The sequence below is a fragment of the Pelodiscus sinensis genome, chromosome 4 (assembly GCF_049634645.1).
Source record: "Pelodiscus sinensis isolate JC-2024 chromosome 4, ASM4963464v1, whole genome shotgun sequence".
Taxonomy (NCBI): Eukaryota; Metazoa; Chordata; order Testudines; family Trionychidae; genus Pelodiscus; species Pelodiscus sinensis.
The window spans coordinates 105,207,514-105,222,291 of record NC_134714.1 but is presented as its reverse complement, the minus strand read 5'-3'; the positions used below and the strand labels follow the sequence as shown (position 1 = coordinate 105,222,291).

At 42.8% G+C, this 14,778-nt stretch overlaps 1 protein-coding gene across 12 annotated transcripts in view; it reads left to right on the top strand.

Annotated features, from left to right (window-relative positions):
- Nucleotides 1–14,778, top strand: part of AMPD3 (adenosine monophosphate deaminase 3) — a 127,597-nt gene that overhangs the window by 64,878 nt on the left and 47,941 nt on the right. For all 12 annotated transcript variants that reach the window (XM_075927936.1, XM_075927935.1, XM_075927937.1 and 9 more), the window contains 5 exons: nucleotides 8,324–8,518; nucleotides 8,852–8,983; nucleotides 9,948–10,111; nucleotides 11,350–11,476; nucleotides 12,270–12,433. In XM_075927936.1, the coding sequence (XP_075784051.1) occupies nucleotides 8,324–8,518; nucleotides 8,852–8,983; nucleotides 9,948–10,111; nucleotides 11,350–11,476; nucleotides 12,270–12,433 (782 nt within the window). The remainder of the gene's footprint in view (nucleotides 1–8,323; nucleotides 8,519–8,851; nucleotides 8,984–9,947; nucleotides 10,112–11,349; nucleotides 11,477–12,269; nucleotides 12,434–14,778) is intronic.

Genomic DNA, 14,778 nt, shown 5'->3' with positions numbered 1-14,778 from the left:
CTATATACCCCTGGGGGCCCGTATCCTCTTTCTTATCTAAGATGCTGAATTGTACTGGTCCGTTTTGTGGCGCCAGTTCTTACAAGCAAGTTTCAAGTTAATTTACACTTGCAAGAGAGATAACTAAATTGTGCGTGCTAGACTTTTTTTACTGGGCGAGAGATTCCTCCCCCCACGGACGGCTGTGTGTTCGTATCAATATGGGTTAAGTCAAGGACACTCCTTGTCAGCCTCTTGGTCAGCAATTGGCATATCTCTGTTTACAGCCATTCACGGTCACACAGCCTGGGCCTTCTGCTCTGTGTGCCCTGTATGCTCCAGGCAAGCAAAAATGGATGTTACGAGGGGGGTTCCTGTCTGGCTACAAGGAGAGGGGAGAGTAGGATGGAAATTGATGGAACATGCCAGGCTAGTGAGGAGGACTAAGTGTCTAGTGTGTCTGCTGAAGACGTGCTTTGCTGAGACAAGTATATGGGAGGGAGAGAAGAGGAGCAACAGGAGATGGGATGAGGGAAGTGGATGTGAGAGTTTAGGCATGAGAGGAGCAGGAGGATGTGGTACGCATGGGAATCTACTCAGAATGTAGACTATATACAACTACAGCTGTCCTATTTGTTCGTGGGAGGAACTGCAGTTTCATTCTTCCTGCTCGGCTGACAGAGGGTGGTCAAAAGTGTTCTGAGGCTGTCCTATGACAGCTGGAGAAGAGGTGGCCAGAGGGGGAAAACTTTCCGTACAAGTTCATTAGAGTTGGTTCTCTGACAGAAGGGGCTGCAGGGCAATGGGAGTGCTGCAGTTCTTTGAACAGTGGTGCACTGGAACTGGAAGGTTAGAGGGCTTCTTTAGGTGAGACAATTAGTTCATATGAGGTGAAGTCCTTGTTCAAACAGAAGCCTCCATAAATCATTCGGGTTATATTTGCTTATTTGAATAAAGTAGTGAGAGGTTAAAAAGACCATTGGCTACATGCTCCTCATGAAACAAACAATTAGGAAACTGCAATGGACATATTTCAGAGGGTTTTTTTACTCTTTTCAGCAAAAGGAAAATGTCTAGAAGATATCAAAGAAGACATGAAACAAGGTCTAGAGACCCAATGAGCAACTGACAAGAAACAGACCCAAAAAAGTTCAAATGGGAAAGTCTGGAAAATATGCAGGAAAAAATCCCTCCCGTCTTTTACTGCATATCTCACTCTGTCTGTTGTCTGTATGGGATCTAATAAAGGTAGAATGTATAAGGTCTTCGGGACAGGGACTTGTAAAATCTGTCTATAGAACCCTGAGCACGCTTTAGACACTGTATCGAGAACAATCCCCAAAAGGGACAGACACAGACCACTATCTGAGGAAAAAATGGGCTCCTATTTTTGAGCAAAAGTGCCTTTTGCAATAGAAAAGTAATGTACACACAATTACATTTTCATATACTTTAAATGTAAAAAATAGCCATTGTGAAATTTTATATAAAGCCACATTTGTAGAGGAGGGGTGGATGAGTTGATCATACCGCACTACAAAAGAGTTTTTTATGCTGCATTCAAAAACAAACTCTTGCACAACTCCAGTCAAAACCTTATACAGGCAGTCCCCGGGTTACGTACAAGATAGGGACTGTAGGTTTGTTCTTAAGTTGAATTTGTATGTAAGTCGGAACTGGTACATATTGTACCCCAGGTGTCCCCGATTCAGCCGCTGCTGAAACTGACCAGCGGCTGACTACAGGAAGCCCGAGGCAGAGCTGCTTTGCCCCGGGCTTCCTGGAATCAGCCGCTGATCAGTTTAAGCAGCATCTGACTTGGGGACACCTGGGGTAGAGCAGCTGGGGTGCTGCCAGGTTGGTCCCCACAGTGCCGAGGGGCGGCGCTGCGGGGACCAACTCGGCAGCGCCCCAGCTGCTCTGTCCCAGGCATCCAGATTCAGCTGCTGTTGAAATTGACCAGCAGCGGCTGAATTGGACACGCCTGGGGCAGAGCAGCTGGAGTGCTGCTGGGTTGGTCTGGTAGCGTCGACCCTTGGCGCGGCGGGACCAACCCAGCAGCACCTCAGCTGCTCTTGGGGACGCCTGGGGCAGAGCACCCCAGCTGCTCTACTCCAGGTGTCCCCAAGTCAGCCACTGCTGAAACTGATCAGCGGCTGATTCCAGGAAGCCCGGGGCAGAGCAGTTCTGCCTCGGGCTTCCTGTAGTCAGCCGCTGGTCAGTTTCAGCAGCGGCTGACTTGTGCATGCCTGGGGCAGAGCAGCTGGGGTGCTGCTGGGTTGGTCCAGTAGCGCCGCACCTTGGCGCTGTGGGACCAACCCGGCAGCCCCCCAGCTGCTCTACCCCAGGCGTCCTGATTTAGCTGCTGCTGAAACTGACCAGTGGCGAGAAAAGCCTGGTCTGCTGGGGGGGGTGGGGACGCACTAGCTGCGCCCCCCCCCCCCCCAGCAGAGCAGGCTTATGGAGGAAGGGGGTGGCGGGACCGCAGCGCGTCTCGGCGGTCCTGCTGCCCGCGTCCTTTGCAGCGAGAAAAGCCTAGTCAGCAGACCAGGGCGGCGGAACTGCCAAGACGTGCCGCGGTCCTGCCGCCCGCATCCTCCGCCGCTTTGCTCCCTGGTCTGCTGAGGGGAGAGGGCAAACCATGGGCCAGAGCAGACAAACAACCGCATACAAAGGAATCTAATGCATCAGGGAAGGGCAGACAAATAAGCAGTGGCAAATTTTTAAAGTGCTTGTACAGAAATGCTAGGAGTCTGACTAATAAGATGGGTGAAATAGAGTACCTCGTATTAAATGAGGAGGTTGACATAATAGGCATCACTGAAACCTGGTGGAATGAGAAAAATCTGTGGGACACAATCATACCGGGATATAAAAAATATCGAAGGGATAGAGTAGGCTGGGTGGGTGGTGGAGTGGCACTGTTTGTGAAAGATAATGTAGAATCAAATGAAATAAAAATATTAAGTGAATCAACATGTTCCATAGAATCGCTATGGATAGAAATTCCATGCTCCAATAATAAGAAATTAGCAGTAGGGATATATTACCGACCACCTGACAAGGACAGCAATACTGACATTGAAATGCTGAGGGAGATTAGGGAGGCTACCAAAATAAAGAACTCTATAATAATGGGGGATTTTAATTACCCCCATATTAACTGGATACATGTCACCTCAGGAAAAGGAGAGAGAAAATTTCTCAATGGCTTAAATGACTGCTTCTTGGAGCAGCTGGTACAGGAACCCACAAGGGGAGAGGCAATTCTCGATTTAGTCCTGAGTGGAGCGCAGGATCAGGTCCAGGAAATAACCGTTACAGGACCGCTTGGGAATAGTGACCATAATATAATAACATTCAACATTCCTGTGGTGGGAAGAACACCTCAGCAGTCCAGCACCCTGGCATTTAATTTCAAAAAGGGGAATTACACAAAAATGAGGAGGTTAGTTAAACAGAAGTTAAAAGGCACAGTGACTAGAGCCAAATCCCTGAAAGCTGCATGGAAACTTTTTAAAGACACCATAATAGAGGCCCAACTTAAATGTATACCCCAAATTAAAAAACATAGCAAGAGACCTAAAAAAGAGTCACCGTGGCTTAACCACCATGTAAAAGAAGCAGTGAGGGACAAAAAGGTATCTTTTAAGAAGTGGAAGTCCAATCCTAGTGAGATAAATAGAAAGGAACATAAACACTGTCAAATCAAGTGTAAACATGTAATAAGAAAAGCAAAAACAGATTTTGAGGAACAGCTAGCCAAAAACTCAAAAAGAAATAACAACATGTTTTTTAAGTACATTAGGAGCAGGAAGCATGCTAAAAAACCTGTGGTCCCCTAGATGTTTGAGCTATAAAAGGAGCAATCAAGGATGATAAAGCCATTGCGGAGAAACTAAATGATTTCTTTGCTTTAGTCTTCACGGCTGAAGACGTTGGGGAGATTCCTGAATTTGCACCATCCTTTGTGGGCGATGAATCTGAGGAACTGTCCCAGATTGAAGTGTCATTAGAGGAGGTTTTGGAACAAATAGAAAAACTTAATGTTAACAAATCTCTGGGACCGGATGTCATTCATCCAAGGATTCTAAAAGAACTCAAATGGGAAACTGCTGAGCTATTATCTGTGGTTTGTAACCTATCCTTTAAATCTGCTTCTGTATCTAATGACTGGAAGGTAGCCAACGTGACACCAATATTTAAAAAGGGCTCTAGAGGTGATCCTGGCAATTACAGACAGGTAAGTCTAACTTCAGTACCCGGGCAAATTAGTCGAAACAATAGTAAAGAATAAAATTGTGAAGCATGTAGAAGAACATAATTTGTTGGACAAAAGAATACATGGTTTCTGTAAAGGGAAATCCTGTCTTAATAATCTATTAGAGTTCTTCGAAGGGGTTAACAAACATGCAGACAAGGGGGATCCAGTAGATATAGTATACTTAGATTTTCAGAAAGCCTTTGACAAGGTCCCTCACCAAAGGCTCTTGTGTAAATTACATGGCCATGGGATAAGAGGGAAGATCCTTTTTTGGATTGAGAACTGGTTAAAAGACAGGAAACAAAGGGTAGGAATAAATGGTAAATTTTCAGATTGGAGAGGGTAACTAGTGGTGTCCCCCAAGGGTCAGTCCTGGGACCAATCCTTTTCAACTTATTCATAAATGATCTGGAGAAAGGGGTAAGCAGTGAGGTAGTAAAGTTTGCAGATGATACTAAACTGTTTAGGATAGTCAAGACAGAAGCAGATTGTGAGGGACTCCAAGAAGATCTCACCAAACTGAGTGATTGGGCAACAAAATGGCAATGAAATTTAATGTGGATAAGTGTAAAGTAATGCACATCGGGAAAAATAACCCCAACTATACGTACAGTATGATGGGGGCTAATTTGGCTACGACAAATCAGGAAAGAGATCTTGGAGTTATCGTGGACAGTTCTCTGAAAACTTCCACGCAGTGTGCAGCGGCGGTCAAAAAGGCAACTAGGATGCTAGGAATTATTAAGAAAGGGATAGAAAATAAGACCCAGAAAGGGTTCAGAAAAGGGCAACTAAAATGATTAGGGGTTTGGAACGGGTCCCATATGAGGAGAGGTTAAAGCGACTGGGACTTTTCAGTTTGGAAAAGAGGAGACTGAGCGGGGATATGATAGAGGTCTGTAAAATCATGAGTGGTGTGGAGAGGGCCGATAAAGAAAAGTTATTTATTAGTTCCCTAAATAGAAGAACTAGAGGACACCAAATGAAATTAATGGGTAGCAGGTTTAAAACTAATAAAAGAAAGTTCTTCTTCACACAGCGTGTAGTCAACCTGTGGAACTCCTTGCCAGAGGAGGCTGTGAAGGCTAGGACTATAATAGAGTTTAAAGAGAAGCTAGATAATTTAATGGAGGTTAGGTCCATAAAAGGCTATTAGCCAGGGGATAAAATGGTGTCCTTGGCCTCTGTTTGTCAGAGGCTGAAGAGGGATGGCAGGAGACAAATCACTTGATCATTGTCTTCAGTCCACCCTCTCTGGGGCACCTGGTGCTGGCCACTGTCGGCAGACAGGATACTGGGCTAGCTGGACCTTTGGTCTGACCCAGTACGGCTGTTCTTATGTTCTTATGAGTAAAGTGATTTTAAGAAGCTACAATTGCTGATCAGTCACTTGGTCTTTGTCAGCAAGTAAATAAACTTGCAATGTTTTCCTGCAACAAAAGTGTGTTTGTTTTGGGTTGAAAAGGAAGGAATGGTTGTCTACAAGGTGTATGAATTACAAGAGGTTGAATCCCTTCTAGTTCTATGGCATCTGGGAGTTGCATTCTACTGTCTACTCAGGTTTCCTTAAGTTTGGATTTTATGTTCACTAACTGTTTTTCTTGGAATTTAGGTCACAGACTGTATCTAACTGTACCTGGAGCTCTCAGTGAATCAGCCAAATCAACTAGTTTCTGTTGTTGTTTTTTTATTGGCCAAGAGAATGTTGACCATGAACATGGTGCCGATGTCCAGGATTGAACTCTTTCAGCCTCCTGAGCATCTGTCAGGACCAGACTGTACTATGAACTCATGTCCCTGAGAGAGAGACCTATCCTAGCCTGACAATTGTAGGGTCCCTGGACTAGAACCTAGAGTAGCAGGTGGAAAGTGGCATAGGATTGTTGGAGACAAGGCAGATAGCTAGTCCAGAGGGACTTTGATAATCCAGCAGCAGGAGCGGGGGAAAGTGGCTATACAGTGGTCTTGAGAGGAGGGCTGAATCATAAAGATCATCCTGAGTTCTGGAGAGCAAGAGGGGCTGCAGTGCAATGGAGCAACAGACAAGGATACTATACGGCATGAGGGCTGATCCCGAGAGTGAGTGAGTGAGCCCTCTGACAAGGCTCCAATTGCAATGTGTGTCTTCTTCAATTTTTCCAGTGTGAGCCATAGCACAAACCTATTAGTCTGGTCTTTCCCCCAGCTGCCTACAAATGCATAGTTTGTGCGTGAAGATGTGGGGGTTTTCACATGCAAATGGATATGCCAGGAAATAATAGAGCAACCAAAGAAAGAGGATTGCAGTTGGCCCTAAATATTCAAGATACTGATCAATGCTCAACTAACTAGTTGGTTCATGTGGCTAGTTGAGGTGATGCAGTGCACAGTGGAAGTTAGGTCCTATTCAGAGAGGTATTGCGCTGTAAACACTACTGTATTCAAAGCAGTAAAATATATTTGTTGCACATACCATTATGCTTGTCAGAGTATATGTGTAGACACTCAGCAGGTCTGCACTTAAAATAGGACATATCTACACTTACAGGTCTTCAGAGCCACTCTAGTGCAAATATTTCCTATGTTGAGACTGAGGAGGTATGTTTGCCCTCCCCAGGCTTTCATTCCCACAACTCTTCTGAGTAAATCTTCTGCTAGGGGTGTGATCCCAAGGCTTTGACTCCTTCTTGGGTTTCTTCTTCCCTCTCTCGCTCCCTGTGCCCAGAGAGCAACAAGACACACTCTGCAGCATCCTTCTGCACACAACCTCATGGCTTTATACAGGCCCAGCCTTCTCCTGACCAGCTGGGCTTTCCTATGTTAGTGCTTATCACACAAGCCTGACTCTCCCGCAGCTGTAGTCTGTAAGGTTAATTGACACCATCACCCCAACAGGGCTGGGATGGGGTTGACAACACCTCACAAGTCCCTGGGGGAAATTCTGGTTGATACAATGCAAATTCTCATGGATGGTCAGACCAAGCACAATCTGGAACAACAACTCTGCCATCTCATTAATGGGGTGTAGTTCTGCTGGTAGGTTCAATAGAGCTCTAACTCCACTTCTGCTCCATATCCTCCTTCCTCATCTGTTCTTCTGCACCAGCCCAGCCTCTGCTGTGTGTTTCATTTGTGGAATCCCTTCCCACAGTGCACAGGCCTGCTGGTTTCAGGAATCTTCATAGTCACAACAGAGCTTAGTAGAAAATGGGATTTGACCCAGCTACTATATATTTTAGAGAGTTTGTGAGTCTGTTTGCTCCTAAACAGTAAGAGAGCCGACCACCAAATTTGGTAGGCAACTTCCTCTTGTCATAACTTAAAGCAAGCTCTGGGCTTGATTATGCCAGGACGATGGAATGTGCATGGGATGCGATTGTTTCACATCAAATGGAAAGGGAGTGGTGTTATAGTAGGGACAGTTATTCTCACAAATGACCACAGGGTGACAATAAGTTTTCCAACCCCAGGGAGCAGTTGCTGGCAAGCAGTGCGGTCCCTGTTGCCCTGGGCCATCCTTGGGAAGCAGTTGCCCACTGGGCCATGCAGCCCCTGATGCTCCAGGCTGGCCCCAGGGAGCAGATGCCCACCATGTTTCATGGCCCCTGCCACTCTGGGCTGGCCCTGGAGAGAAGCCAGTGGGTGAGCAGTGTGGCTTCCACCACCTTAGGTCTGTCCCATGGATAAGCTGACAGGTGGGCTGTGCGGTTCCTGCTGCCGCAGGCCAGCCCCAGTCTATGCCAGGTAATTCTTCTAGTGATTGATATTAAGAAGATTGCCTCCTCTTTTGAGGACTCATATTTTGGTTTCTCTACCACCTCGTTATTGGATTCATTTGTGAATTACTGATGTCTTTGAGCAGACTACAAGGGTTGTTGTGGATATTTTCTGTGTTTAAGAGACTTACGGTCCTTAGGTGTTTGCAAATAGCTGATATGCTTCTTAATGACAAATATAACAGAGGCCCATATGAGCAAAAACACACATGCCAAACAGTTTATTCAGAACTACTCACTAGTAATTATTCTGTATGACACGGAGGTACTTGGATAGATAAATGGTCCATACTGTTGGCTAAACAAGAGCAATTTTTTTTTCCAGGTTGATACTCATATCCACGCGGCTGCCTGCATGAATCAGAAACATTTGCTGAAGTTTATTAAGCACACTTACAAAACAGAGTCAAATAGGATTGTTGCAGAGAAAAAAGGCAAGAAGATGACTTTACAGCAGGTGTTTGAGAGCCTTCACATGGATCCTTATGACCTTACCGTAGACTCTTTAGATGTCCATGCAGTACGTCTATTCCTTCAACAATTAAAAACAGAGGAAAATCATCATGCCATAGTGCAGACTATTTGGGGGAGGGGAAGGGAAGTGAAGGGAAAGGAAAGAGTGTTTTCTGCATCTATTGAATGATATTAAAAAATACACCAAAGAAAACCTGTACTTAAAATATTTGTCAGTCTGCTGTAAACAAGGAATTTCTTAGTCTGTTTCTTTCCTAAGCAGTTGTGAGGCTAAAGAACAACCTTAATTGAAAAATATATACACTTGGTCTATGACCTGATTAGCTAGTTCTTAACCACTGCTATTTGGTTGCCTCTACTGAGATGCTTTTTCCTCCAGGGTCGCCAAACGTTTCATCGGTTTGATAAATTTAACTCCAAGTACAATCCAGTTGGTGCTAGCGAGCTACGGGACTTGTACCTGAAAACTGAAAACTACCTTGGTGGTGAATACTTTGCTCGTATGGTCAAGGTAAATAAGATTTGTACCAGGGATGTTATTTCAGAAAAATTCAGAAGGGGAAAGAGGAAATTATGTAAGCCTATAGAAACATAAAGGATGATTGCATATCCTGTAAAATCTGATGTAGTGTGAGTGAGAGAGGAGGACATAATGGAGCATATCTACTATGAAAAGTTGCAGGGGAATGGAATTGCCTGCTGTGGCCTCTAGCAAGTGATGCCTTTCGTTGTTTATCTCGGGCTGTAATGGCACAGTGTTTTGCAGAAGTAATTAATTTGTCATGGAAAGTATGTTTACAGTAGCTAAAACCTTAGATACTGTCTTTGAGTTGCTGGGGGGGGGGGGGGTGTTTGAACCTCTCCTAGGCCCATCCCAACTACACCCACTCTGCTACATTCCAGTTCCTCCCCTGAGTGCGCTCCACCCTCATCACTTCCTCTTACTCCAGCACCTGCTGCACACCACTCACCCGCTGATCCATGGTGGGCAAGATGTGCTGGAAGGGCGAGAGAGCAGCACAGTAGTGGTGCTGCCAACAGGCCGGAGGCGCTGGGGGAAGGAAAAAGACTCTGATTCAGTGTGCTGAATACCCACTATTTTCCCCATGTGTGATCAGTGTGTGCAGTGGTTCCCAAAGGCTTCAGGCTCTTGTATCCACTTACCAGACAGACCGACCTCTGCTGAGCCAATCACTGCCTACTGTTTCCTGTGGAATTGAATATGCTCTAACCTGAAGGAGGCGTTGGGTTGTTTCAAGCCTCAGTTTTGTGCAGTTACAAATTAATGGAAAGCAGCCAGTGGTAGAACAGCATGGTTCAGGCCACAGACTTAGCATTTAGGAAGTGACAGGGAGCCCTCAGGACTAATAGTTAAAGTTTCTTTCTACATCTACACAGGGGTTCGACTAACACTAACTGTGCAAAGGCTGTTGCGCCCTTACATAAGCAAACACTAATGAATTCTTCTCCAATAGGAAGTAGCTCGTGAATTAGAAGAAAATAAATACCAGTATATGGAACCCCGGTTATCCATTTATGGACGGTCTCCAGATGAATGGCAGAACTTGGCAGTATGGTTTATTAAAAACAAAGTTTATTCACCCAACATACGCTGGATAATTCAGGTTCCCAGAATTTAGTAAGTAAGCAGGAGCTATTGGTAATGAGAATAGATTAAAATTTTGCAGAAGGACCAATTTTTTCTTCTCCTGTCCCCTTAATTGCTTTACTAGATGTCCTGGATGGTGGGGTTATTTTTTTGTAAATAAAAATGTCAGGGAGTTTTAGTTGTGACTAATTGCCTTGCTGCATCAATGCTGCAGGGGGACTAAAGTTTATTGTTCTTTAAGTCTTCCTCCAAAAGCATTTATAAGCATCAACATTGGAGTGATTTCCTTCAGAAATATTTATAAGCATCAACTCAAATTATTTTTTTCCACGTTAAAGCATTTTTCAAAAGCAGGCCAAAATACCATTTATACTTTTGATTACTGAAACAATCAGAATCTGATTCTAGAAATGCTGCATAAGGAGTGGGAAATGCTTTACAAACTTTTGGTGTCAGAGGGTTTTCTGCACAATTATGACAAATTGATTCAATTAACATGGTACTTCAACCTAAAGTATAAATTGCAAAATTATATCAATATCAGTTTTGACTCAGACTTTCAGGCATTACTATGCTAAGTGCTGTGTGCTGTAACTAATGAGAGCTACCCATAGAGATTTGTCATAGTAGATGGTGGCTGAACTGCATGCTTTGAATATAGGCAGCTAAAAAATTAGTATGAGGAAAATTATCGGCATAGCACAGCTGCCCTGGGGCATATTGCTTATTGGTCAGAGAGAGTTCTTCTCCTGTAATTTTCCTGCCCAGCATTATGAATCAGGGGATGACTATTACATTAGTAATACAAAAGAGAAACTTCAGTATTACAAAGTGAAAGAACATTTTACTTTCCTTTGCAATAGCTTCATAATGAAAAATGAATCATGTAATCAATTACCTCTCCTTTCCATTTTCAGTGCCTGGTTTCCTTTAAGGAAACAGGTCACTGTTCTCTGGATTGATTCATTTCTCAGGATTGATACATGGCACTAACATTTATTATTACTATTATTAATTGATACATTTATTATTTGTATTCCAATAGCACTTAGAACCTCATTGTGCTAGGTGCTGTACAGACATGGGGGAAAAAAAGGACAGCTCTCATTCCAAAATATATATTTATGTAGCTCCAACCATCTGATAGATGCTTTAGATTTGTGAATCCATATAGAATGTGATCCTAAAATATTCTTTGAGGATGTCAGGGAGGAAAAAAATTGGCTGACTAATGAAAACTAATAACAGTCGTTTATCTTCTTTTTCAGTGACATATTTAGGTCAAAAAATCTTCTGCCCAATTTTGGGAAAATGTTAGAGAATGTCTTCTTACCTCTGTTTGAGGCAACTATCAATCCCACAGGTCACAGAGAACTGCACCTTTTCCTCAAATATGTAAGTATGTATGGATTCTGTCTTCAATATATGGGGAGATGGTAAAAGCCACAGAAATTATTATTTAAAAGCCCTTCTGTAAAGATAGCTGCTAATGTTTTTTTAAACACTCATATACCTTAGTAAAAATATGGGTAAGACAATGTTGTCAATCAGTCACCATTTATTTACCCTGGTAGCAGCACAGGGCTCCTTCCATTAATCCTGCCTGTAGAAGAGAGCAGTGAATCTACTTTCATGCACTAGCAAGAAGCAAGAACAAGCTCTGGTGAACAACACAAATGCTTCTTTAGTCCATGCAGAATAAAGAGTTCTTTGAAAAAACTCAGTTCCTTAAACAATGAAGGTATCCATGGTGGTCCTTCAACAATCAAAAGTACTAATTGTGTTTGTTAATGTATCTCCATGTTGCCTCCTGCTGTTGATTTGTCCAGCTGGTTTCCTTTATGTTGAGAGAGGATTATTAAATTGGTGATTCATTGTTATGAAAGTACATACACAAAGTTAACATCAATTTGAGATTTATAAAGCTACATAATTATATTAGTTTAATTTTGAAAGCTGCAGCTGATCAATTCCAAAATTGCCAGCAAATGCTCTAGCTATGGAGTAGAATTGCCAATTCAGTTGCTACTAGTGACAGAGCTGCTTTCTGCACCCTGGACTTCTTAGAATGATGTTGTAGAACAGTGGAGTGGCAGGATTGCTGACTTAAAGAAGGGAAGTACTTACTGATGGAGGTGGATAATTTAAGAGCCACATAAAAATGGTTCCCATGAATCCCTTTTTCCAGGTGACTGGCTTTGACAGTGTTGATGATGAGTCCAAACATACCGACCACATGTTCTCTAACAGGAGTCCTAACCCTGACATCTGGACCAGTGAAAAGAATCCTCCGTATAGTTATTATTTGTATTATATGTACACCAACATCATGGTACTCAACAACCTTAGAAAGTAAGTAGCCATTTTCCTCCATACAATTCTGTGTTTACAAGTGTTTATCTTGAGGGAAAGATGAAGTAGAGAGGCATAATATAATCATCTTTGGCCCTGTCTAAATTTATGTCCAGTTTTAATTTTGTTATTTTAAAACTAAGAACATTTTAGGTCCAGTTTTGAAGTCAAATAAAGTATTCAGGATTGTGTCTGGAATTGCTTAGGTGGCAGATATGACACACACACACTTAGTTACCTCCACCAACAAAAAATGTATTTGCTTTGACCAAAAATGTGTATTTAAAATACAGTTGGCTCTCTGTGGCTCACAATAGTCTATTCAGGGAATATATCTGCATTTAGGGTATTCTCGACAGCTTCTCTGGGGAACAGTAGCACAAGTTTGTCACTCCTTTCTTCTTCTGTAGAATGGTTTTCTATGTATTTTACATTCTACCAATATTGTAAAAATATTACCATCAGTTATTTCAGGGTTGTGGTATTGTCGTATTAAAATAAAACATTGCAATATTGACTCAACAACAGCCCTTTATCAGAGATACAGGCAATCCTAATTGTTGATTGATTAATTGATTAAATATTCTTAATTATCCACATGTGTAGTCAAAGTACCAACTAATCAAATTTAGCCAAATTTGTTGTCTAAAGACAAAACCGTAAAATGAGACATCATTCCAGGAAGCAACCCTTACGTAGCAGCATTTTTGTCTTTCACAGAAGGTGTACTTTGAAGATACACCTAAAAAACTACCTGTGTGTGTATTATGGATGCCTAACAATTAATAAGTGCTTTATACATGACATAAGATATCACTCTCCAGTTCCTTAACTTCTTGTTCTGTAACTTTTCTTTCTATTTTGGGTACTATAGAAGTGCACAACAACATTCATGTACTTTGCCTTTGCCTGATTTCCTATTTTTTAATGCCAAAACTGACTTTAACTTTGCAGAATGTTGTGGGGCATGTGAAATGGATTAACAGGATTGTGAGAAGAGCATAATCCATTCAGTTAACAGCTTCCCAGCAATCATATACATAATGCACATTATACTGTGTATGTATCTATTAGTGAGGTGTATGTTTCACTTAACATGCATGTATTGGCCAACAGCCCCCATTTGGCACAGTGAAGTCAGGGGGCTCCTTTGTCTAATTGATGCACAAAGAGTTTTATATTGTTTTTGCAAAGTGCTAAGTTGCAATATATAATACAGTTAAAATAATTGCTACTGAAAGTGGAATAGGCATTAGCTGAGTTCAGCAGGTGTCACATGGTGGTCAGGACCCTAAAGTCAGTCATGAACCCATTTCAGTGATCATCAGGGTTGTCTTAAACTTGCAGGGACCCATGCCACACCTCCTGGGCCAAAGTTAAAGGTATCGGGCTTCAACCCTTGGGGACAGAGCTCAGATTACAGCTCCCTCCCTGGGACTGAAGCTTTTGGACTTTGGTTTTGTCCCATACACCTGGGGCTCAATTGCAATAGGGCTCAAGCAGACTCAGGTTGTGCCTTTCCTGGGGTTGTGCAATAATTTTTATTGTCAGAAGGAGTTATAAGAACAGCCATACTGGGTCAGACCAAAGGTCCATCTAGCCCAGTAACCTGTCTGCTGACAGTGGCCAATTCCAGATGCCCCAGAGGGAGGGATCACAACAGGTAATCCTCCCATGATCCCTCCCGTCACCCATTTCCAGAGAAACAGAGGTTAGGGACACCATTCCTACCCATCCTAGCTAATAACCATTGAAGGACCTAACCTCCATGAATCTATCTAGCTCTTTTTTTAACCCTGTTAACATTCTAGCCTTCACCACATCCTCTGGCAAGGCATTCCAGAGGTTGACAGTGTGCTGAGTGAAGAAAAACTTCCTTTTGTTTGTTTTAAACCTGCTACCTATTAACTTCATTTGGTGACAATGTAATGAAGTTTGAGAACCCCTGGTATAGTGTTACACTCAGTGTTATGCACAGGCACAGTAAGACAGAATTTTGGAATAGTAACATTACTAGTGAGGTTTATATACATAATTTTTATAGCTGATTGCTAAACAGTATTTGTCTATTCATATTGTAGGTCTGCTAATTGTGACCAGCTAGTAAACTTGTCAGGGCAGCAGACAGGAACAACTAGCTTTTTCTGTCTCGTTGTACTAATTGAGGCCATGTCTTCACTTACCGGAGGATGAGTACTCCTTGCTGTCACGAGAAATAAGGGAAGTTAATGGGAGTTATTCTCCTGCTGACCTACTGTTGTGCGGCTGGAAAATCGATGCAAGATGTGTCAACTTCAGCTACTCAATTAATGTGGCAGAAGTTGTATGTCTTGCATCAATTTTCT